General features: G+C 35.5%; 1 protein-coding gene across 1 annotated transcript; it reads right to left on the bottom strand.

Moving 5' to 3' along the window:
• Positions 1-1,621: 1,621 nt before the first annotated feature.
• arhgap42a (Rho GTPase activating protein 42a) lies at positions 1,622-26,579 on the bottom strand. The gene is given in 24 exon segments (XM_042710862.1): positions 1,622-2,628; positions 2,765-2,844; positions 3,555-3,618; positions 3,725-3,877; positions 4,587-4,982; positions 5,052-5,202; positions 6,250-6,409; positions 6,538-6,643; positions 6,745-6,803; positions 6,888-6,972; positions 8,082-8,156; positions 8,698-8,760; positions 8,921-8,960; positions 9,537-9,641; positions 11,271-11,375; positions 11,977-12,077; positions 12,466-12,595; positions 12,828-12,932; positions 13,224-13,334; positions 13,447-13,549; positions 17,096-17,166; positions 23,049-23,110; positions 25,231-25,326; positions 26,202-26,579. Coding segments are annotated over 24 exon segments (2,664 nt in total). The 5' UTR covers positions 26,356-26,579; the 3' UTR covers positions 1,622-2,539.
• Between the last annotated feature and the right edge of the window lie 560 nt (positions 26,580-27,139).

The raw sequence follows: 27,139 nt of genomic DNA, 5'->3' as shown, positions 1-27,139 counted from the left end.
TGCATGTAGTAAATGTAAAATTTTTAGTGAAACAAATTACAAATTACAAATCTTAATTCTTTTAAATTTAGTTCTTCATTATCTTTTTTAGTAACTATTTTATGCATGTAGTAAATGTAAAATTATTAGTGAAACAAATTACAAAATATAGAAAAAATGCTAAACCTACAGATTAAAGACGGGTTAGGTAATATTGCTGTTGCTGTAAAACGAACACTTTTCTGTTGCTGGAAATGTTTATTCTGATGTTTATTGTAAAGTGTCCTTGAGCTCTGGAAAGACACTAAATAAAACCTATTATTATTATTATTATTTAACGTCAAATGTCATGATCACATTATCATATATATCATCCCTCAATTACATAAAGTTCTGTTCGAACACAAGATTTTTCTTTGTTCGAGATCAACTTTGCGACAGCCTGTTTTTTCAGCATGTCAAATTCCTTTTTCTCCACAGGCACTCTTTATGTAATATGCTTAATTTCTTCATTTCGTAAGAAGAGAAGTTTTGTTCAAAAGGTTGCAGTAAAGCTGAACTGAGCATGAGAGGAACTCACAGACTTACAGTATAACAGTCACAGTGTTTGAAATCCATCACAAAACACTCCAGAGAGAATGGAAAATACGAATGCAGTGTTTCCAGAATCAGAGCCACGTTGTTTGACTGCTGACACAGTAACACGTGCTGCTGAGTTGGCAAAGCATGGTATAACCAGCACAAGCCTTTTAATAAAGCCTGTCCAGGTCTAAAAAATAAACTTCAACAACGCCGTTTGTACTGCGCTCTTTCGTTACTTGATATTGATTTTGGTGTGTCAATCTGTTAAGTTATATAATATAAGAAGTTGTTCACATGTTGCAGTGTCTATTACAGCCATGAAACTATTTTAATTCTGGAAATTACTTCACTGGTCACCATTGGAATTTCCCTTCTATGGACATCGAGGTTAAAGGTTCCTATGATGCTGTCAGAAATAAGCCTCTCATTAACTGTCCAAAGTAAAAGCAAACATCCATGCAAATGACAACAAAAGGGAAGTAAGGGGAATTACAGTCAGATACTATTATCAATAACACTCTGTGTGTCATGCTTTGGCACTGACGGCTTGTACGCAATGTACTGTACTAAGACAAAGTGACGTTGTGTTTAGTAATTTTGTGTTAGTGTTTAATGATTTCATGTTCCATCTCTAAATAGATTCTATACAACTTTCTAAAGAAAGCCTTTTAGATTTGAACTGAGGTGTCAAATTTCTTAGGATAGATTTTTAGATTTTAGATGGGGAGATAGATAGATAGATAGATAGATAGATATAGATAGATGAAAACAGATCAAAACACAACCAAAGAACCCAATCAGTAAATACACTGACATTTTAATAGTTTAACAGTTTAACAGAAAATTACCAAACATTAAATTACTTTGTAAATGATGTTAATAATAAGTATTATAATCTGTATAAGATAGCCTATATATTTTTTCAACATACAGAAATGCTAAACCAGTGTAAAATAAAATACAGCAGAACCATTACTTGAACAACTGCATTTTTGTAAGCACAAACTAGAACTAATTGCAACTAAGACAAACTTTACAAAATTTAACACTGCCAGAAGTATTTTCTTGTTTTATTTCTTTTATTGTACTTTACTAAGAAAAAAATCCACTATATTACACTCAACAAATATATTCAGTATAAGCTAAAACATCTGAACAACACTTTTAGTAACATCGTTTTACCAAATGCCACAAAACTGACAGTACATTAGTATAATAAAACAAGTTTGCAGTATATAAGAAACATATTCGGCTCATAAAGTCAGTTCATTCAAGACGCTTATTGTTTAATTTGGAGGACAAATGTTAAGGACATGAAAAGATTCTTCTTAAAAACATTCACTACTGCGAGGTTCCAATTTATATAACCTTTTGAAATTGCATGGAAAAACAATGAGCGCTAACTCATTTTGAAAATTATTTCACCAAACAGATTTCGCAATTACTGAAATGAAAGATGACCTGCATCTACCAAACATGATTCACCTTTTGGCCTCACTGAAAAAAAAAAAAAATGTATGTTCAAGAATTTCACAAATGTCACACTGGGCAATACATTATCTCCTGCTACTTAATATGGTCACTAATTATTGCATATGGTACAGGGTACAATTCTTCATCTATATAATACAAATCCATAGTTTCCTTCAGAGCCGTACCGCAATAATGATCAGAGTATTATGAGCTCATGTCTAGAGTTTTGAAATATTAGAGCCCATCATGCCGGGCCACATATAAATACAGAAATGTGTTAAGACAGTCAACTGCATGTACCTAGATGGTACTAAAATCTACAATACATTTAGGACAAAGATGATATTTACATCATGAATAAACGTTATCATATGCAACAGTTTATGACCTGGTTATAATGTTGCACAAAAACTATTTACATACAGTAAAGCTTATAATGATCCCTTTTTTGCAGAAATGAATACCATGGATACCATGGACTTTGCTTTTGCCTGTTCTGGTGCCATTAGAGAAATGCCACATAATTCTCTGGGATGAGTCCGGTTTTGCCATCGTATGTCGCTTGGAGCCAGCCAGGTTCCACTGAGGGATACACTGCATGGACATGAAAAGTCAAATACAGCAGAACTGAGTACACAACATTCTACAGCGCCTTTCATGTTTCTGTCTTTCCAGTTCAAATGAGTGATAAAATTCATTGATATGAAATGTATAATTCATGAAACATTACCATTGGAGAAGTGCGCCCCCTGTGGGAAGCTCAGCTCATGACTGTGCTCCGCTTGACAGGAATACAAGGCTTCAGCCTCTCTGTAAAACAAACACCAGAGTTAAGAGACAAGACAACTGCGGAAACTTACTAATATCACTGGCAACATAAAACAAACAAAAAAAAAACACCCTTATCTTTTGGCCCTGTTGGCTGTTCTTAGTTGGTTATTTGTATATTAAGTTGTATTTCAGTAATTTTGAATGAATGTCTTTTTGAATTTTATTTAAAAGTTTATTCGCACATTTACTTGATTATGCTTTCTCTGCCTTTTTATATCAAATTTGATTAAAAAAAATTGTGAATAATATATTATTATTTGGAATTATTTGCAAAAAATAACCAACAACACCTGAACTATACAGAGCAAAAGTTTGGGGTGAGAATTTTTGTTAAACAAAATTGTATTCATTTTGTTTCATTAAATATAAAGTGTCAAAAACTTTTATAAGGCTACAAAACATGTCTATTTCAAATAAATGCTGTTCTTTTGAAATTTCCATACTTCCATACATAATACTTCACAATATTAAACATTTTAAAAATCTTATCGACCCCAAACTTTTGAACAGTGGCATAGAACAGACCTTAGAAATAAGATACAAAAGAGCATAAATGACATCTGATCACAACTGTATTGTATTTCTCAGCTAGACACTGTAAAAAAAAAAAAAAGGAAGATTCAATTTAGGCCTGGAAATATGTATTAAGACTTACTAAACCAGAAAATATTCTCAGTCTGACTCATTACCTTCCCGTTTTGGGCTGGAAAATCACAGGACTTTCAAAGATTGCTGCCCGGGAGGCCACACTGGGAGAAGAAAAAGCATGGCGTAGTTGATAATGATAAAGTTGGATCGTTGTATGAGATTGGTTTTACAAATTGTTTTTAGATTATTAAGGAGGTTTTTTGTTAAGGTGATCCCGGTCTCTGGTAACCATTGCTGGCTGAGGAGTCAGCTCTGTATCTCACCGTCTCTTTAGGAGGAAGCTCTGGCAGATGGAGAGACTTGAGACTGTCTCTCTGACTGCGTGACACCAGGCTCTGAATAGAGCCGTGACAACTTCTGAAACCTGAGCGTAACCAAAAAAAAAAAAAAAAAACATTACAAATTGTCAGAAACACTTTATTCATACTTGAGAAGAAACAAAGTGCAAAAATGCAGGAAGAATGAGATCTGCTGATGCCGTTGTTTATTTGCACACGTGGTTTGTGTGGTTCTAGTTTGTAACAAATTGCTTATGTTCCTCTATTGTACATCGTTTTGGATAAAAAGCATCTGCTAAATGCACAGCTGTAAATGTAAATGTTTAGTCAGTGGATGGGTTAGTGGATAAAATGCAGGATTTTGTGCTGTGTTTTGAGGCCATGAAACAGCAAACTGACATCAAAGAACTAGAGCCGATAAAAGCCTACTGTGTTGTCGCATCACCTTGCATTCATCTGGTCTAAAAAGTTGCACTTGAACACATTGCAAAGACTACAGCTATTGGTCAACTAGCATGTATGTTATGTGCCTGCATTAGAGAAAATAGGCCAGTAGGTGGCAGTAGTCTATACTAGTCATTCATAAAGTGTGCGCTTGCATGAGAGAAAACAACTATCTACACCAGTAGGTGGCAGCAGTCTATACTCGTCATTCAAAATTATTCATAGTGTGCAATATTGTTTGCTGGAAAACTGAATTCACACCAATCAGAGTGATCTGTCTCACCAATTCCCATGTCACGCCCTTTAGTGAATTCGCCCCACAAAAATGAATCGAAACGTATTCGTTCTTACCCTCAGAAATGTGGAGTGAAGTGAGAGAAGAGCAGGTGGACAGACTGTGTCGTTCTTCCCCATGATCCTCCAGAGTCTCTCCTAGGGTTGTCTGGTGGAGCTCTGAAGCCGGAGAGCTTCGATCACCTGGACTCGTACTCAGCGCTTCTTCCCATTCTCCATCAGTCTTGTTGGCATCCTCTTTGGAGCTGGAATCAGGGCTGGTGGTGCAAGCGGGGCTTTTGGGCCCGTTGGAGGAGGGAGATGGAGTGGCCCAGCACAGGTTCCCTGAGGCCTTGTGTTTGGTACATGATGGGGAGCCCGTCTTGGAGCAGCTGTTCTGCTCTGAAGAGTGAGACGAGAGAGACTCCATGCTGCCCATGGGAGTGCTACTCGGACTGCTGCTGAACGTGTCACCTGATGGAGAGAAGGGGTTAGGTTGACACTCTAATAGAGGGACTAATGTCTGTTTCTGGAGACACTCACTGTCAGCATCAGCCAGGCACAGGGTGGGAGGGTACAGGCCTCTGGATTTGCGGGACCCTGAGGACAGGCAGATGGCTTTGCTGCGGCGGGCACTGGCACGAGACTGAGGCTGTGGCAGAGGGATGTTAGGGTCTGGGGCTTGATGAAATATCTAAGAAAAAAAGACAATAAGGTACTAAGCGTGTCTTTGATCCAACCAAAGAACATTAGATGAACAAAATTATAAAAAGACAGATATGTGGAGTTGAAAAGTAGGGATGCACAATCTATCTGTAACATGTTGTGATATTATAAAAGGACATTAGATGAACAAAATTATAAAAAGACAGATATGTGAGAGTCCAATAAGCTCATTAAGTTTTTGTGATTATTCGTTTTGAAAAAAAAAAAAATACGGCTGTGATTATTGGTTCAGTCAAAAAATAATAATCTATTTAAATTTATTTTGAAGTGTTATTGATTCCTACGATAGCAAAGGTGAATTTTCAGCAGCCATTTCTGTTTTTAGATTGTCATTTGAGATGTGTTTTCAGATGATTATCTTTTGTTTCTTAGTAAAATTTATTTTTTTTTTTTTTATCTGAGTTAATGCTGGTTAAAGTTTTTTGTGCTTTTGGTTCTTTTTACAGGATTCTTTGATGATTATAAAGTTCAAAAGAACAGCATTTATTTGAAATAGAAATCTTTTGTAACATTATAAATACCTTTACTGTCACTTTTGATCAATTCAGTGGTCCTTGCTGTATTAATTTCTTTCAAAACAAATGCTTCTATTTTATTTTACATTATTATTTATTTTATTATTTGTTTTGTTTGTATTTATTCTTTTTTTTTTATTTAATTCTTTTGTTTTTTTTTTATTTCTTAAAGAAAAAACAGCTATAATTTAGTAACACTTAAATGGAATCTTTAGCTAATCTCAAAATGAATATCTGATGCTGTCCGTTATAATGTTGCGATGCCTAAATTCACTTATAGCATATAGCTTTTGTTTTGGTGGCTAAATTCTCTTACAGCATTAAAAATTATTGATTTTATTATTAAGCATTATGTGTCTATTTTTTTTTTGTATTGGTGCATCCCTTTTGAAAAGCCCTGTATGGGTATTCAGATAAGCAATTCTCATCCTTTATTTGATCATTTGTTCCTCTATCGGCATGCTTTCCATTAAAAGATCATTGCTTGCTTAAACAATCACCTTGTCATAGTTTTCTATGAGGATCTCTACCACAATATTCTGAAACTTGATGTTCATCATTGCAGCAACTGTCTCTTCTTGAGAGCGCATGAGTGTTGGGCCAAAAATCACACCCAGGTTAGACACGGTCATCAGATTCTTCTGACTATGTGTGGAAACCCTGTCAAAATCAGCAGAAAAATTGTTTCACGAACACCTTGGTTAGCATCACCATGTGAAATTCAAAGTGCGCTCATGAACAAATGTACTAGACGTGCCATTTCTACTTCATGAACCAGAGTGACGTACACATGTAGATGTTTAATCAGAATATCCAGCATCTCTTTATTCTTGTCGGGGAGCTTGTGGACGAGGGCATGAACAGCACAAACCCTGTAGTTCTGATCATCAGACTCTAGAGGGAAAAAACAACAACCCAAAGGCATCCAGTTAATAAGTAAGTCACATTTGGACGTGATGAGGAGTTCAAAGAGCAAAGAACATGCTAGAACTCACTGACTGCCATGATGAAATCTTTGTGGAGTCTGTAAGTCATGAGGGGTTCTGCCAGACACCTGCAGGGAACAGAATGACTTCCTGTTTTTCCTTGATAACATGCCATTTTAAGAAATGAAAGATTGTGGGGATTATTTATAAACCTGAGGTAATTTTTCAGGCCGCTGGTGATGGTCTTGTTATCCCAGGTGTCTGGGTCAAGGTCCATATCTGCAGGAGCTTTGGCCGCTGGAAGAGTCAAATGAACTTGTGTTAAATGGAATTTAGCTTCAAACACACATCTGGTAAGGGTTACTGTACTAAATAGTGTGTATTTCTAACAGACAAACTATTTTTTTAAACAATACAATAAAATTGTACTATGTTAAAGTCTTCATGTATATAAATTTATCAGGTTTCTGTAAGCAAAAAAAAAAAACTCTGTCATTAAATACTCACACTCATGTCGTTCTAAACCCGTAAGACCTTCGTTCATTGAAGAACAAAAATTAAGAACTTTAAGATCTTTTTAATGGTGCTGTAAGCAGGATTGACACCGAGTGGTTGAACTAGGTATTGCAGTCCAAATTCACAATATTGGAGAGGGTTTTTTTCACTTGGCAACCTCCTCCTCAGACTTGAGGCACAGACAGGTTGCCAGATTGAGACACCAAAAGGAACGAGCCCACTTGACGATGGATAAAATGAAATGTGCTGTGTATTCCGCCAACTGGCAACGGGGGGTGGGCGGGTTTCACAAACCAAAACAAAGACAGACATTCCTGCCCGGAACGCACATTTTCAAAGGAGAATAACTGACTGTAGCATTGTTTTTCAGATAAACAAGTATGTTAGCTTAGCATGTTTCTTAAATATCTGCAAACATATTATGGTATTTTTATGCTTTAGTACAGTCAAAAACTTACATACAAGACTTTTAAGAAATTAAGATCTTTCAGAGCTCTCTGACCCTGCATAGACAGCAATGCAACTGAAACGTTCCCAGGCCCAGAAAGGTAGTAAGGACATTGTTAAAATACTCCATGTGACATCAGTGGTTCAACCATAGTTATGAAGCTATGAGAATATTTTATGTGCGCAAAGAAAACAAAAATAATAACATAACATTACGGTTGAAACACTGATGTCACATGGAGTATTTTAACAATGTCCTTACTACATTTTCTGGGCCTTGAGCATTTCAGTTGCATTGCTGACTATGCAGGGTCAGAAAGCTCTCAGATTTCCAAAGTTCCAAAGATGATCGAAGGTCTTATGGGTTTGGAACGACATGAGGGTGAGTAATTAATGACAGAATTTTCATTTTTGAGTGAATTATCCCTTTAAGATTACTGTACCAAATACTGAGGTCATCAGTCGCTGGACTTTAGAGTTAACTCCACCTATTCTGTACAGCCCCATTGTGTTAATGCCTAAAAGAAAAAGACAGTTTGGTAACACATTATTTTACAGACCAGTTTTCACCTTTAATTAGTTGTTTATTAGCATGCATTTCACTAGCATATTGCAGTTTATTAGTATTTACAAAGCACATATTAATGCCTTATTATTCTGCATGACCATATTTTAAATCCTTTAATCTTACCCCACACCTACACTTAACAACTACATTACTAACTATTAATAAACAGCAAATTAGTAGTTTATTAAGGCAAAGGTTGTAGTTAATAGTTGGGACCTTAAAATAAAGTGTGACTGATAAATTCATTAAATGCAATAAAACAGAAACAAAATTTGAAATGGAATTATTCTTCTAACATTGTAAAAGTCTTTACTGTCACTTTTGGTCAATTCAATGTGTCTTTGTTGAATAAAAGTATCTTTCTTAAATTTCTTGAAAATGATCTTATCTTACTGACTCCAAATTTTTTTAATCGAAGTATATACATAAGTGTACATAATACATATGTCATATACTGCATGAAAAAAAGGTGAAGATAAAAGTAGACTCACCTCTTGTTTCCACAAGCTCTATACACTTCCTTACAAAATTAAAGCCTGCTTCATTTAGGAATGCTGTGGACACAAAGCGTTTATGTTATAATTTTGAGGCCAATTCAGGTGAACTATTTTTGAATATTCTTATGAATTAGCATGCACATGGCCAAATGAAACAGTTCATCTCACTGTATATACACCTAAATGACAATTAAATAAATGGGAGGCATAAACTTACTTTCCTCTTTCTTGCTCAAAAGTGCTGGAAGGGTGTAAATCTAGAAGAAATCAGCATGTGTTTATAACACACTAAAGATAAATGCCATTTAAAGCATATACATCAATGCATTATATTGCATAATCCATATATCTTTACAGAAACTAAATAGGGACGAATATACAAAATACAATTTATAGTTTCACAATATAAACATACATGCACTAATAATCCTTTGTATATAAGAATTCACAAACTCAGCTAGATAATAACAGTGTAATGAGGGTCAAATGAGTTTAAGCCAATCAACTATAACTGACAGCATGAGAGTCAAAACATTATAGTTTGAGAAGTGTAGTTTATATTCTGTGATCTTTTTCCTGTCCATGTGTACACTATCCACTGCCTGGATTTTTAGGGGAGTGTGTATTATTAGTTGTATTTTTTTTATTTTAAATGTGTTGTGTATCAATTGTTTGGTGTTTAGAGTGCAAAGAGGGAGTCAGTGGTGTGAGTCATTGTTATGATTTCTTGTAGTTATTTAAATGAGTGTGTTAAAAAATGAGTGTACTGTGAACCGACATATATTAATCAAACTGAGAACAGAATCTCATTTAGGCTGGGCGGTGGCTCTTACCGGCTCTTTTCCATCCATGGCCTCCATCCACAGTCTTCTGTTGGATTCAGAGAGAGCCTGAAGGGTGATGATACCATGTCTGTGGGACACACTGATGAATGTTAACTCTCAACTACTAGTGTAAGGTGTCAGTATTCTGCATTTTGTTTTATTTATTTATCTGTTTAAAACAAGTTCTCAGCATCATGCCAACAAATAATGAAATGTTTCCAAAGCCTGCAAACCAAATCCATATGCTGCAGTATAGCAAAAAGGAAACAGAGTTATGCAAGCTGTATTATGCAGCAGTTTTTCCTTCACTGCAATTCACCAACTCCGCCACAGCATAGGAAATAAGATTTTACATGAGCTGCGAAGTTGCAGACCGAATGAATGAAATAAGTTAAAGGGCCAGATACCACAGAATGAAACAAACACACACCTTTCTTTTGTGTTATCATCACTAGCTGTACTCAAAACCAGGCATACAGTACTAGTTTGAATAACAAACCATAACTCTTAAGAACAGACTTATTTTAAGGAATAGTTCACCCAAATACTGAAAATGTACTACCCCCTTCAAGCCATCCAAGATTTAGGTGAGTTTGTCCTCTGCAGTGAATGGGTGCCGTCAGAATGACAGTGCAAACAGCTCATAAAATCACAATAATCCACAAGTACTCCAAAGTCTATAGTACATCAATTAACATCTTGTGAAGTGAAAAGCTGTGTGTGTAAGAAACAAACCCATCATCAAGATGTTTTAACTTTAAACCATCACTTCTGACCAAAATGTGAGTCTGTACTTCCTCCATTGGAAAAGTCCATCCCCTGTCGTCTTTTCACATTAAAATCCACCAAAATATTTGTTTAGAACTGTTTTGAACTGTTTTTGCTTGTGGTCGATCTGTGCATATTTCTCTTCTGATTCAGATGAGATGACTTCACTGGAAAAAGCAATAATATGGATAGAGGACAAAAGTTTGAAGTTAAAAGCATCTTGATGGATTTCTTACAAACACGCAGCTTTTTACTTCGCAAGACATTAATTGATGGACTGGAGTTGTGTGGATATCTTGTGAATTATTGTAATATTTTTATCAATTGTTTAAATTCTCTTTCTGATGGCACCCATTCACTGCAGAGGATCAGTTGGTGAACAACTGAGTTAACTTATTTACATCTTGGATGGCATCAGGTGAGTAAATTTTCAGCTATTTTTTTAAATGATCAGTCAAACAGACTGATTAACTAGTTTCAATAACTCAAAAGCTTAAATGCAGTTATTTAATTAACATATTCACTTATTAAACAACATGTCTGAATTGAAATTAAGTTTAAGAAGTTAGGTTTTTTTGTATATAGTGATAGAAAAAAAGGTACAATGTCACAAAAATGTTTAAGTATGTTTAGAGCAGTGTTATATAGCATTAAAAAGTAACTTAAATGCTCCAAATTCAGGAAAAGGGAGCTTGTTTTTATTAAGATATTTTTTTTATTATTAGAACACACCAGCAGTTTAGGATAAAAGTGCAACATACCGATGGACTTTATAGAAACATTGCAGATAATTGAACAGAAGCCCTTCACAGGGGTTACCTCTTCAGTTATGAGGAGAGAAAAGAAGAAATGGATGGAAGGAGAGTGTTGAAAATGACAGACTGAAGAAAGAACTAAACACAATACATCTCTCGTCTCCTGCAGCTCTCAAATTTCTCTCAATGTCATGCAAGAAAGAACTAAACACAACGTAACTCTCATCTCCTGCAACTCTCAAATTTCATGTTTAATGGAGTCAGTCCTCCGTCTGATGCAGGACTTCAGCTTAAACATCTCAGCGGGGCTCATGATCAGTCCATTCTAAACAATACAAAACAACACAAAACAAAAGATATCTTAATATGGGATATCTTAATATGGTGATGAGCATTTAAAGGGGTCATCAGATTGTTGTTGGATGTAATAATGAACATAGCAGTCGTCATTTACTCCCGACATCTGAGCCGCTGAAGACACAGTGGATTGCATTTGTTTTTGATGGGAATGCACCTTCGATCTACCTAAATGTGTTTATCTTCGCTGATCCAGTTTCACCTACAGAAGAAGTGAGTATAATTTTTTTTATGAATCCTTGCAAATCGCCTTTCCTAATAATGTGCTACTTAGCATATTCCACGATGAATGCGGATTAAGTTAACAGTCTCAGAGAACTGCTTGTCACTCCACGGAAGAGAGGGGCGGGGTCAGCAGTAGCTCATTAACATTTAAAGTGCATGGCACTGAAACGGGTCGTTGTGAACGGAGCTCTTTTTGACAAGGTAAAAAGGTTGTTGTTTTACACTACCACTGAGAAATTTTAACCAAAGTATGTAATAGACGTTTCATTAAGACCCTAAAGAATTATATCAGCTTGTGGAAAATGGGCATCCGATGACCCCTTTAAATTCTGAACATCTAATACCTGTTTGCCTCCAGACTTGAATTCAGAGTTGCTCATCGTAAACATTTTGGTCCCTTTCTCATATGTGCAATAATGTCGACTCCATGTGCACCCCAAGGGTCCTTCAACAGAATACAGGTGATCATAAGTGGATTTCAATTGTTCCAGTGAACAAAAATTTATATTTATTACACATCTATTTTTTTTTCAAGAAATTAATGACACTGAAGAATGTAGTAATGGCTGCTGAAAGTTCAGCTTTGCCATCACAGGAATAAATTACATTTTAAATATATTGAAACAGAAAGCATTTATTTTAAACTGTGATAATATTTCACAATATTACTGTTCTTATGGCATTTTTAGTCAAATAAATCCAGCCTTGGAGAGCATTACGTCAAAAAAATACATATATTTTCCAAAATTATTAATTAAAAAGCTATACAAAAATCTTTAAATATATGATTTGACTATTAGTTGTGACCCGGACATGTTTAGGGGGATACTCACGCTTCTCCTGCACATAGAGGAAGCCCTCCATGGTCCACTGTCCTGGAGCTTTAAAGTCCTGCTCTGCAGACCTTATCCTTCTCATCAAATTCTCAACTTCCTGTCTTGTGCTCTCGAAATTATTTCTTGTCTTTAAAGAACAGTATATTGGTTCTAGAGGGACATTACTGGTTTCCAAAGTACAATTCCTTCCATATGCAACAATAAATACTGGATATTCTATTATACAGATTGTGTTATTCACACAATCAACAATTTTATGATATGTTTAGCACTACACAATGGCCTTTATACAAGCATAATATTTTTATTGGCTTACTGTCAGATCGATATGTCATGTAACGTTATCTGAAGGCTCTTACATTCTGGAGGTTGAACTGTAGCTGTTGCTTGTATGGGTCAAACTCATGTGCCAGTTCATAACCCTCGTGGTAGAAGGTGAATAATCCCTGGAGGAAGGCCAGCAGCTGTGAGAAAGACAGTGGTAGTTTGAACAGTGGTATAAAAGCAATAACACTCATAATCATGCAGTATATTCAGAGGTCGATAAAGCTGCAGGATGTGGCTGTTATCATAATTTTCTTTCTGATAGGCATGTGCTCCAGAGAAACAGCACTGCTGATGTTACAAGATGTAACAGATTAAAAAGCAGTGTAGCAATTTTCTCTCAGTAAGAGGAAGCCTTCTTCGTATTTCTCATCTCCCCAAACAAAAGTCGCATTCATAGTACTGCTGAAATGGAAATAGGTGTGTCTTACCGGCTCTACAAACTCAAATTTTTTCCTTTCTTGCACTTCTTGGATTTTGAAAACATATTCCAGGGAGGCGTCATAGAAAATCTGTCTTTCTTTATTTATTTGGGTGTCTGCCTATGAGGTATAATCAAAGCATTCAGTGAAGGAAAAAGAAATCATCTGAAAATAATGTTATATTCTGTGTGTTCCGGATATTTTATATCAATAAATGATTATTCAAAGTTACCTCCTGCAAAAGTGACTCTTTCTTTCTTGAAGACAGGCTTAAGTGCTTCTCCAAAACTGTGTAATACTTCTCTGTCTCCTTGTCAAATTTCTTCTTCCCTTCTCAAAAAACAAAAAAACAAAAGGTGACATGAGTTGGAATTTCCTGAACTGTAATTATAACGATAAATGCCTTTTGCAGAGATATAAAACGTTAGACTTATCCACAAAGAGTCTCATGAAAACAGTGGGAAAGTTTTAATTTGTTTATTTTCATTCGACAGGCCAAAAACTAATCCTGAAATGTTATAACCAGTAGATGGCAGACTCACATTTGACTTTCCAGTAACCTGAATTCAAGTTTACATTTAATGTTCAGCTGAAAGCCTGGCCTAAATATTTCTGACCAAAACAATGTAAATGGACATTTTTTATTATATACATATTAATTATAAAAAAATTTATGATTTACGTCTTATATATTTGCCTAATTATTATTTATTTTACATATACATTGCCCGTCCAAAAATATTTCGTTGGACTGCCTTTAACTTTGATTATGGCATGCATTCGCTGTGGCATCATTTCAAAAAGCTTCTGCAATGTCACAACATTTTTTCTGTCCAGAGTTGCATTAATTTTTTGCCAGGATCTTGTACTGATGATGGGAGAGTTGGACCGCTGTGCAAAGTCTTCTCCAGCACATCCAAAAGATTCTCACTGGGGTAAAGGTCTGACTCTTTCACAATTTGAGCCTGATGAATCCTGGCACTGTCATCTTGGAATATGCTCGTGCCATCAGGGAAGAAAAAAATTAATTGATGGAATAACCTGGTCATTCAGTATATTCAGGTAGTCAGCTGATCTCATTCTTTGGGCCAGATAACATTATCATCCATGCAGTAACTATCCAATGGGAGGATCTTAAATATTTGCTTAGTTAAATCCAGGTGGTGACTTTTTTTTTTGGACGGGCAGTGTATATTTTGTTTCATATATTTAATTGTATTAAATAAAACAGACAAAAAATGTAATAGACTACATAAATATTATTTCAATAAAATTCTACTTATCCCCATAACCAACAAGTTTTTTTTTTTTTTTTTTGGATTTCTTTATTATAACTGAAACCATTTGAAGAAGGTTTTTGGATGCAGATGCTGCAGAGCTGTTTAAAAGAATTCACCGTATTAAATCCATTCCATAAAATTTCACAGATTTACACCCAAAGTCAGACCAAAAAAAAGTTAGAGAAAAAGTGGAGAAAAACATACGGTCACCAACTAAAGTACAACAAACTTATTGGCATTATACAGTATATATTTAACAGGGGATTATTTTTAAGCAGAAATTATGCTAAGCTGAACTATGTTACGAGCTGAATCATGTTAAACTGAACAACTATTTATTGTGGATAATTTGAGAGTCTAGTATGATCCAGCAAACACAGGGAACAAGGAACTAAATGAGTGACTCAAGAGCTCAGCTGAACAGGAGTAGAGTGTCACTTCAGGACGTGTGGCATACACACGCTTCCTTAATCACTGAGGTACCATCAGTGATGAGTGTGATAAAGCAGTACCCATGTAACCACAGATAAAACAACAAACACAGCGTGTATTTTCAATCCTAGGGGACATTCTATGGCTCTAACTGAGGCTCAGTAAAGTTGTTTACAGTAGAAAAGCCCCCCCCCCACTGATAGCACCTATTTACGTTGGACCAAGCACTAATATGCTGCAGACCTCCAGCAATGAGAACCTTTTTTTTTTTTTTTTTTTTTTGAGACTGCGACTGAAACCAGTTTGGAGCTGTTTGTTTTTCCTGTTTGACATCAGCCCAACCTTTCCCATGACCCTTTAATGGACACGTCGTCTAAACCACAGACTGGATTGCCAAACATCAAACTGAAGGAATCTCATTTTTGACATGCTTAGTCCAGTTTCTGGGCCCATCTGCTGGCTAGCAATGACATCACTCTCTTTAGGAATGTATGCTTTCTGTTTAAGGTTTTTAAAAAGACATGTATATAGGGAATTTTTAAGAAAAATATTATCTTTGCATGAAAGAAACACTTCCAAAAGTATCATAGGAGAGGCAGCCAAACATTTTTTAAGTGGATCTGGTAACACTTTACGTATAGCCTTTATGTATTATACATTATAAAAGAAGTTTTAATGCATTAATTATGTCTTGAAATGCATTGTACAATCTCATGAATAATCACAGTTAATACACTATAACACTAATTAATTAATTGTTACACAATGCATTTTGGAAACACTACAGGGGAACAATTCTCACTATTAAGTTGTTGCTCATTAACATGCATATTACTAACATATTGGCTGTTTAGTAGTTCTTATAAAGCACATATTCTCCATTACCATCTTCTACATCCCTAATCCTACCCACTACCTAAACTTAACAACCTCCTTACTAACTATTAATATGCAGCAAATTAGGAGTTTATTGAGGCAAAAGTCATAGTTCATGGTTTGTTAATAGTGAGAATTGGAGCTTAAAATAAAGTGTGACCTGCTTTTTAAATTCAGTTATAATTATTTATGACAAGATATAATGTATTACAACACACAATATAAATAATTATAATGCATTATACCATGTTATAACCCTTAATAATGCATTATAAATAAAAGCTTTAAGTAAAGTGTTACCGTAAACCTGATAGAAAGAAATAATATGCATGTACACTTTTATTAAAAATTTTGGGGTCAGTTTTGTAAAAGAAATTTAATTGATCAAAAGTGTCACAGTGTAGAAGTTTTTTATTTTATCTTTTGTGTGTCAGTTAAAGATTTCTGTACTTTAACACTTTTTTACTCGAACCTTGCCATGGTTTCCACAAAAATATTAAGCTGCACAACTGTTTTCAATGTTATTAATAAGAAGAAATGTTTCTTGAACAGCAAATCAGCATATTAGTTTTTTTTTTATTATTCATTTTTTATAGAGATAATTATAGATTATGAGAGTGTTATTTTTATTATTTTAAAATATCTTAACAAATGTAAATATTTTTATGAAATATTATAATATTTACAATGTCTAAATATCTAGCTATCATTCAGCCGTTTGTTCCAATTCTGACATAATATTTATGCATCTAAGTCAGGAATACATTGTGTGTGACAGTGTTTTGGTTTGAATATGTGCACACATCTGCGGGAGGTTGAACAGCCGGGCTGCCGTTCCCTTTGGCCTCTATCATGTCTCAATGTCTAAGTTGAGCGAGTTCCTTCGCAGCTCTCGCTTAAGAGCATTGGGCCAAAACGCCCAAATAAGGCATCAAGAGTTTTTGCTCTGGATCCTTGAGCTCAACAGGCAGTGCTCCAGCTCCTCTAATACTTGTTGGTGTGGTTACTTTTGATAGATAGGCAGTGCTAGATCACCTGTTATAGTTTTAGAGGGTTTATATTTAGCTTTCACGTGTGCTTCGCACAGGCAGTTTCATGTTGGTCAATGTGGCATTACAGTATCTGGCCATAATTTTACTGTACTTGTCTTCAACAGGTGTTTGCAATTTCCCCCCTTCCTGCAGGGTTTCACATACCTATATTGACCGTATAGGATCCTGTCAGATTGTAGGTGAAAATTACTTTCTGCTGACATGTAGTACATTAACTCACAATGGGGTTTAACAACTTACTTTGGCCGCTCCGATCTGCTCTTTGCGAAACTTCTCCAGCGGTGTGATCAAGACGTCGTCAGCGTTCTGTATCTAAATAATAGAAAAATCAACAACAATCTTCAAGCATTCAAGTATGACAAACCAACACTAATGAATCATCTATCAAAAACCTTTAACTATATAATAAAACATTACAAAATAATCAATAGTCACTGATGGAAATGTTTGCGTTGTACTTAACAGCCTCGAGACTGTCTAAATTAGCCATTCATCCAACCCGCATTCATTAGTATAAGGTTTAATATGGATAAAATAGATGAGAATTTCACAAACCTACAATAAAATAATAGTTAGTCTGGATGGAAAAAGAATGGAAACTGATACTTGCAAAAAAAAAAAAAAAAAAACTTTTGATATATATCAAAAGAACACTTGCAATATTTGTAAATAAATTTCAAGTTTTTCCATCTTATAAGTTATAGCACAACATTAAAAGAATGATATGTTTGATTAAAAGTGGTTGGGGTATTTATTTTATTAAAATTTGAAAGTTTTTATTGTAAAAAAACCCCCACATTCAACACTGTAGTTCTCTTAATGTGTGAACTCATCGACGTCACAGTCCGTTAATAGTTAACAGCCGGCACAGTGCGTGAACGTATCCAGGGAAAATACTTTTATTTACTGTAAAATATCGGTGCTATAATTAGTACCATTTTCATGTAGGCACTCCGATTGGAAAAACACACAATTACATACACTAGTTCCTTTTATACACTTTCCCAGGCGCAGCACGGAGGACTTCATGTCTCGCTGGAGAATTGGTCAAAATAAGTTCCACATGCTTGCCTTTGCTCAGCCGGTGGCAGCACTGACCGTCCATCTCTACAGGCTCCATCCACCCACATCAACATTAATGGAATTTGCACTTACAAATAATAGAAATGTACAGACTCCAAGCAAGTCCAGATGTACTCTATAGGCTTTAAAAGGATGTAAGTGACAACTTCATTTTTAAGATATGAGTGCGTTTCCTGTTCGGCTCATGGTGCACAGCTGAGTCTGTCCCTGTAGTGTGAACCAACAGCATATTTATACTACATTTCAGTTCGGTTTACTACATATATGTTTAAGCTACATAAAATGCTGAACTTTAATTTTAAACTTTTTAAACAAGTCAAACAAGCTTGCCTTACACAAACATCCATGACAGGCTTATAAGCATCAGACAGATGAGCTGCGCATGGGACATATAAGAGTGTCCACAATAAAGAAAAGGGAAAATCTTTTAAAAAACAACTTTAAACACATTTAGCAAGATCTTAGAAATGGACTCTTTGTATTCATGTATGGTTTTGAAAAATGTTTCTACCATTTTCAAATAAATAATACATTCAAATAATCGTACGTGTCTTTATTTTTTTCAAAAATGTTTTTAAATTATATTTTTCTAATGTTTAATTGTTTTTGTTTACACAAATATAAAGAATTATAAATTTAGAACTGTCATTTGATTTTTGGGGAGTTGAATAAGTTTTTGTTTGTTTTACTAATATAAAGTTTTATTTTCATCACATGATATTTCACAACCTGAACTAACCTTGATTCACTGATCTTGACACACAGTCATGAGGGTCTACGCAGGGTATGATATCACTTCCTGTTATATGTCTCTACATGTTGGGCACACAACATGAATTTAATTTTTGCAGACAAAAGTTTTAAAATATTAAAAAGCTATGAAGCATTTATGCTAAATAAAATAGTAACATCTTAAATAGTAATAATAATAATAATAAATTACACCAAACTACTTACATTTGCATCAACCTGACAATTAATGTCTCCCCAAAATGATCAAAATACCTTTTAATGCATACCTTTAAAAGAATATTCATAATAGCAGAGGTGTATTCAAGTTAAAGCATGTATGAATTGTTTTTTTAAATGCATTTATAAATAAATGAATAAAAAAGCATCACGTCATTGACCCACATTGAACTAAACTGAAGTCAACAACAAGCACTCATCTCATTAAAGCAAGAGGCCTTTCAGCACTTCAGATACTGCAGAGCGCCGAACGCTGAGCGCAGACAGTCGCTCTGTTTGCTCAAGAGATTCTCCCGTCAAAACTTCCCATGGCCCTTTTTAGCCAGAGAGGAAACTCACTTCTTACATCAGTCTGATCCGTCATGTGGGAAAATGCCTCCCACTTAAAGCTGAGCATGTTGGCAGTGTGCCTAAGATGAAAGTACCTCTGGATATGAGACGGTCTACTAATCTGGCAGAACACGATGGCAGAAGTTCAATAAAACACTACTACAGTTGTGTTTACATAATGATTCACTGTTACGTGAGACACAGCCTCTAGACCTGACCGTCTCGGCACCACGCTCCAGTACACAGAGTACTTCCCATCTGTACCCCTGTGGGAGGGCAATGCATTTACTGGGAGTTATTCACCCCTTGGCTCTGTTATTGTGCATCTATGAATGAAAAAGCCCTTGGGGACTTTCTCAGCTTGACGGAGGTGTTTGTCATCCTGAGAGGCCCGGGGCAGGAGCCTGTGAGACTGAAGCGTAACACAGCCACGGTCTACAGGAAGTAAAGAAACTGTAGGAGGCTGCTGGGTAATTCTTCCCCTGGGGCTCATCGCACAGCTCCGCTGACCCACTGTCCCTTTTCCAGCAAACAATGGATGGGACTGAAACTGCAGCCTGGGTGCATGCGGACTGGGGCTGTCCAGGCAAATGCAACATATTTCAATCCACTTTTAGGGTCATTTCCTTTACAAATCTTTTGAACTTTGTACATTGTAAACACAGTTATTACTTTTCGTGTTGTAATTTAAGTATTTCCATGAAAGGTTAAACCAGACTTTCAGGAATAGCTCAAAACCCTTAAAGCAACACTAAGTAAATTTTGGCGCTCTAGCAGTTAATAAACAGAACTGCACGCATCCCGCGGAAGGACATTCTAACCAGAGCTACTTCTCCTAGTTTATGTCTATGGCGATTCACGCAGGTATGTGTTACTCTGCAGCGGTGACGACCCGAACAGGCTACAATAGTATAAAAATAATCACTTATTATAAATGTACCGTAGTGATTTGGGATAAGACAAAGAAAATCAAACCAACTGACACCACAAAATACCACAGAAGCAACCACACCAAAAATGCTTATGTCACTGATGACGTCACTAGATGATTTCACTTGAGTATTTCTTAGTAAAGGTATATTACAAAACTAACAAGATGGAAAGTGAAACTGAAGACAATGGACAAACCAATAAACTGGTCACCGATTAAAACTATATTAACAAGAAAACTTCAATTATAGCTAAAAAAAGAAGAAGAAGAAGAAGAAGAAAAATCTGTAATAACTTCTTAATAACTGTTCAATTCACTAAGACATGGTAATAAAAGAAAAATATCAATTTTTCTAATTGAGAAATATAATGAGGACATGAATATGTGGAGCAGGAATGACTCACTTATATGATATTTATGGCACAGGAAAGCATTACTCAGGTCTCTCACTGAGAAAGGAAACAATGTTGTGATCTACAGACTGGAAAAGCAATCATCTGAAGGTATGAGCCAATAACACAAAGTGTCATGAGTGGATGACCTCAGGTTTGACTTCAGCTTTTTTTATTAGACATCCAAACACAAGCCCAGAAGCAACAATAGAGATGTTTGTCTTGGTTACAATAGAGGCTGCTGTCTTACAGTCACACCATTACAGCTAATAACTTGGGTTGCGTTTACAAGACTTTAGTTTAGATGTGGGCAGAAGTCATTCTGTTCTATAAAACGATGACTAATAAAATCATGACATGTTATCACAAAAAAATGTTTGTTCAGAAGAAAAAGAAAATATTCAAACAGGTCACTTAAACATTATGTGTACGAACATAAATATCAAATATGGCTGATCGCAGCTATATGTAAGAACTATGAAAGACCTTATTAAGGGGATACCCCAAAATGAAAATTTTGTCATTAATCACTTACCCTCATGTCGTTCCAAACCTGTAAAAGCTTCGTTTGTCTTTGGAACACAATTTAAGATATTTTGGATGAAAACCGGGAGGCCTATGACTGTCCCATAGACTGCCAAGTAAATTACAGTGTCAAGGTCCATAAAGTCCATATCACCGTATGCTGTGTATGCTCTTCTGTATCATCCGCGCCACAAGGATGCGTTGTTTCTACATGTATTTAGCTTTGATTTGAAAGAAAACAGCGCATTATTGTGGCGTGGATGATACAGAAGAGCAAACGCAGCATACAGTGATATGGAGAGACACCGAGGAGACTGTTGACAAAGGAATTGTTGAATAAAGTCATTATTTTTTGTTTTCTTCACTTACAAAAAGTGTTCCCGTCGCTTCATATAACCCAGATTGCAACCTTGACCTTGACACTGTTATTTACTTGGCAGTCTATGGGACAGCCACAGGCCTCCTGGTTTTCATCCAAAATATCTTAAATTGTGGTCCGAAGACAGACAAAGCTTTTATGGGTTTGGAACGACATGGGGGGCAAGTGATTAATGACAAAATTTTCATTTTGGGGTGGAGTATCCCTTTAAAGGATAAAATTGATCAAAAGTCACAGTAACGACATTTCTAATTTTACAAAAGATTTCTATTTCAAAGCAATTCAAATACATTTTTAATTTTCTATTCATCAAAGTGTCTTGAAAAAATATATCACCATTTTCACAAAAATATTAAGCAGCAAAACTGTTAACAACATTGATATTATTTTTGAGCACAGAATCAGTATATTATAGAATGATATCCGAAGTATCATGTGACATTGAAGACTGGAGTAATGACTGCTGAAAATTCAGCTTTGCCATAAATTACATTTTAAAATTAAAACAGAAATAAAAAGTAATAATATTTCACATTATTACTGTATTTTTGACCAAATAAATACAGCCTCTGTGTGAGCATAAGAGATTTGCCAATAAAATTATCCCAAATTTTTGAACTGTAGTGTATTCAAACTATATTATCAATAAAAGAAATGTACAGAAAAGTGTCTCTTGAATCTCAAAGAAAGCTTCATGTTTGTTAACATGTGGGTAGGGTCAGCAGTGAAGCACAGAGGAGCATTGTTTTCCTGGTGAGGTCTTTCGCTGCTGTACTATGACTAATGATCCACCAGCTGCAGCAGTGAATGGCTGTAATATTCCTAGCAACACGCTGCCTCTTGCATAATGCCCATAAATGTGCCTATTAGCAGATGCAGCTGCATGGCAATGAAGATGCTACGCTATCCTGTTGGCACTGATGTTGCCACTGATATTTAAGAGAAACAGTACAAGAGATATATTTTATTATCATCTGCACTTGCAGATCAATGCCGTTTACCTTCCCTCCTCAAAGAGTCATGACCTACAGAAAGCATGTTTTTGGTAGACGGCCTGTTTCTCATAACACACCAACTTGACTGCGGAACTCACAAAAACTTCTGTTTCTAATTAGACTAAGAACTTATTGTGGTAGATCACTAGTATAGTATTGCTCAAAATAGCACACACTTATGGTGCTAAACCACTAGGCTAGAAGTGTGCTATGAGACAACTACTAGAAATCAAACGATCATTATGGCTACTTCATTTATGAGGTTTGCGGTACTTTTGAAGTAGACCACATCGTGTGGTGTGTTTATGGCATTACTGAGATGTTAAACCCACATAACTTAAAGGAATAGTCCTTTTGAACTTTCTATTGATCAAACAATCCTGAAAACATTAATCATGCTTTTTACTAAAACAATAAGCAGCACAGTTGTTTTCAACACTGATAAAAATATGAAATGTTTCCCGAGCACCAAATTAGAATGATTTCTGAGGATCATGTGACACTGAAGACTGGCTAATGAAAATTCAGCTTTGCCATCACAGTAATAAATGACATTTTAATATATATTCAAATACAACAAAGCAACTTACAAGTCGTCGTCTTTCCTCCTCCACTGTGTTCAGCAGCTGGGAGAATTCTTTGAATGACTGGGCTGTGATAAGAGAGAAAGAATTTCAATCATGAATCATCAGCTCTGGATCTGTAATTACTCTATCAGCACATCTGATTTTTCCCTTTTATCCTTTGGCATAAAGGAAATACAGAAAACCTGCATATAATATTAGCTATGCAGAAAATATGATGTTTGCTTTTGGACCCTTGACATGTTGTAAATGGGGGTATTGGTGTTAAAGAAGAAGAAGTGTTCATGTTGTAGAAATGTGAGAGCAACATAAAACATGTTTCCTGTATGAGCCGTGCATGTGTGCAACATGGTCAGTTGTAGAAAAGAAGAAAAAAAGGAACATAAATAATTTCAAAAGCTGATTTGCATGTTTTACAGTGATCCATTACATTTCTGACAGTGTGATTGTTAATGTTAGTTCCTGAATATGCCTTTTTGTAATGTTTACAGAACATGATACTTAAAATATAATCCAGACGCAGGCTAAAACCAGCACCAGAAAAAAGATTTAAAACAGAAATGTGGGAGAAAACAACAGTGATCTAAAATAAACTACTGTTGATATTATGTCATGCTACTAATATCACACAATGTTGTGGTTCTCAGATTGTGCTTTTTTTCCCTTATCAAAATACGCGTTGGCCACATCACTTCCTGTCCTGGGATATACAACATTCTTCTGTTTTGCGATAAGCAGGGTCCCACCTCTCAGTACCCTTTGTCATTCTCGGGGGATTTAATCACGTCCAGATATCCAATTAGAAACTCAGATAAGAACTACCTTCAACTACTTTCTATTAGGAGCTCAGACCTGCAGATAAACACACCCTCGGTCATTTATAAATCATGTTACACCAAGACAAATCTGCTTTGATGCGTAGCAGGAGAACCACAAATCTGCAGGGACGCACTTAAAAGGCCATGCCAGGCATGCATGAAACAATACTTATCCTGTTGAGATATTCATATCACATTCAAAGAACTGGCGTTATGATTTATCCCAAACATAATCTACTGTTTAAAAGTTTAGGGTAATTATTTTTTTTTTTTACTGTTTTTGAAAGAAGTCTGTTTTGCTCACTGCATTTATTTGATCAGAAAGTTAGTAAAGAGTATTTATTATTATTTATTAATCTTACTACTCCAAACTTTTGAATGGTAGTATATGGCCATTATTACTGGCCGCTTATTTAGTTTTCAATCAGTACAATCAAAACCAGTATCGCCAATACTCATAACCCTATTAAATGAAAGATTTTTGAACATTTTGAGGATAAAACGGGTAACTTTATAAGTTTTATCATTAAAATGTCATTATTAACATTATCAGAGTCTCAGCAGTCTAAATATCTAAAATTGTTATGACCAATATAGACAGCCAGGGTCAGAAGGGAACATTCTCATTCCTTGCAGACGGTTGTTTGGGTTCATGGTTTTCTAAATGCCAGGCAGCAATTGTCTCAGTCTGACAAAGAGCCATCACTGTTGTGTTTGATACTATGGGGCTGTGGTACTAAGGCAACATGCAGAGTTCTCAGCTTTATTTTTTTTTTTTTTTTTATTGTTTATTTAGGATGGGTGTTTCAAGTAATTATTTGTTATTGTTGAATGAGGGTTTTAGATGCTGTTTAAAAGTTTGCATGTTAAAGGGACAGTTCACACAACAAATGAATGTTCTGCCATTATTTACACACTCTCCTGTCCTTCCAAACCTGTATGACTTTCTTTCTTTCTGTGAGACAAAAGAGTTATTATAGCTGAATGACCAAGTTGATTATCTCATACAATGAATGTGATCAACCTGAAGGCAAGATTCTTAGTGAATAATGCATTCAATTTCAATCTGTTTCTCAAACAAAGCTGTTATATGCTTTCAGAAGTCATATGGACTCATCATTTTTGGGCTTGACTACTTGTCCCCATCTTCTATTATTGTATGGATGAGAGCAGCTTCAACATTCTGTTAAACTTCTTTCGGGTTGCATGAAATAAAGAGGGTCATACTGGTTCAGAAAGACTTAAGTGTAAGTAAATGATGACAGAAACTACATTTTAAGGTAAATTATCCATGTAAGAAATTGTATTATTAACTAAAATCACATGAATGTTTATATAATTTTCTTCTTGATCATTTGCCAATCGCTTACCAATGTTAATCTCATCATCTGTCTCTGCATCTCCGATGCATTCAAACTGGAAATCCTGTAGGGACTGGGAAAATTTCTGCACAGCTGCAGATAGATCTGTCAAAGAGACAACAAACAGAGTTATGTGATGGAGCTTCCTTATCATTTGAGCATATATTATATAAGCAGTGATTTGTTCAAACTAAAAGGAAGGAGATGACATCTCAAATACTTAGTCAATTAAAGCATTAGTGCAAAACAAGATTTAGGTCTTTTTGGGAAGACATTCACTGCCTTTTGTTTGGTACAAAAGTCTGGAAGACATTCTGCCAGAATGAGTTTTGTGTGAGAATGAATTGTGGATTTGTGTAAGGGAGTAATTTTGAAAATTACAAGTTATGGTAGAAGCTGATTGGACCTAAACCTTCAAAGACTAAGACTAGTGCAAATCAGATATATCTAGAGAAAGGCTGGTGAAGTGGCTGATAACAGCATATCTAGCAAAGATTTTGTCTCCTTTGTGATATCAAATCAGATACCAGCTGAATAAACAAGTATTATATGATGGAATACAACAACCCTGTACATGCTCACTTCCTCTTCAACCTGTTTGATATTAGAGTGATTAAATATGTGTGTAATGATTTGCTCTTTGAGATTAAATATTTAATAAGTCTATGAAGACCCTTTACATATAAAGCTGTAGTTTCAAGGAACGTTAGTTACATGAAATGTCTTTAACACACACACACACACACACACACACACACACACACACACACACACAAACACAAATACATACATACATATATATATATATATATATATATATATATATATATATATATATATATATATATATATACACTAAGAAGCCTGATATATTTACATAGCAAAGCAAATCTGAGTTTTCTCGCTTATTAACCTCAAGATATCATAGATTATCTTACATTTAAAAATGATCTTACATTTACACACGACCTGTAACTTACTTTTAAGCGCACTGATTAGCATATTTCCATCTTTGATTAGCTCCTTGATGAATTTATTAGTACGCTCCAGCTCAATTTCGTGGCATTTGAGTCGCTCCCTGAAGTCAGGACTGTCCAGAAAAGAATCACTGAATTCCAGCGCCGGGAGCCCCATTGTGAAAAGGCGGATGAATGAAACAGTGAAACAAAACCTGAAGAACAGCTTTAATCCTCGGGAAAAGTAGATTTCTTAATAGAGTACACTTTCCACGCTTACGAGTCCCGAAACTCCGTCTCCCGAAAACCCACTTCCGGCATTTTGTTTCCCTGCTCAATCACAGAGAGGCTCAGCAGAGCGAGAGAGCGAGTGTAGCGGTGACTCCTACTGGTCTGATCCCGCTCACCTACAGTAAAACATCAGGACATGATTAAACGACTGTGCTGTGTTTGCTATGTAGGCTACTACACCCTCCTGAGGTGACTCTAGAAGTTGTATGTCTCTGTAAACAAATATGAAGGATTTACAGGACAATATATATATATATATATAAAATATTAAGAAAAAATTCTATTCTGAATATACTGTGGTAAAGTTTACTATACGATAGCATACAATTGCATTGCACACAAAACTACACATGCATTTTTCTGTAGAATTACATGATGTCCAACTTGTAAAAAGTTATATTAGTTAACTGCATCAATTTAAATGTTTAATTTAACTTGTTTTTGAGCCAGCACTGCCATGGCCGGAGATCTTGGGATAGACTCCAGAATCCCCGCAACCTTACAGCGGACAAGCAGTTTGGAAAAAGGATAGATGGATGGATGGATGGATGGATGTTCCTGAGCCTCCTGATCATAAAGCAACTACATCAGAAACATCAAATGACAAAGCTCATTCGTGAAAAAAGGAAAGGGTAAAGATGGAGAAGAACACAAAATATGTTTGGGTTTCT

The sequence above is a fragment of the Cyprinus carpio genome, chromosome A21, assembly GCF_018340385.1.
Source record: "Cyprinus carpio isolate SPL01 chromosome A21, ASM1834038v1, whole genome shotgun sequence".
NCBI lineage: Eukaryota > Metazoa > Chordata > Actinopteri > Cypriniformes > Cyprinidae > Cyprinus > Cyprinus carpio.
The sequence above is the reverse complement of the archived record's forward strand: the minus strand, read 5'-3'. Positions and strand labels throughout refer to the sequence as shown.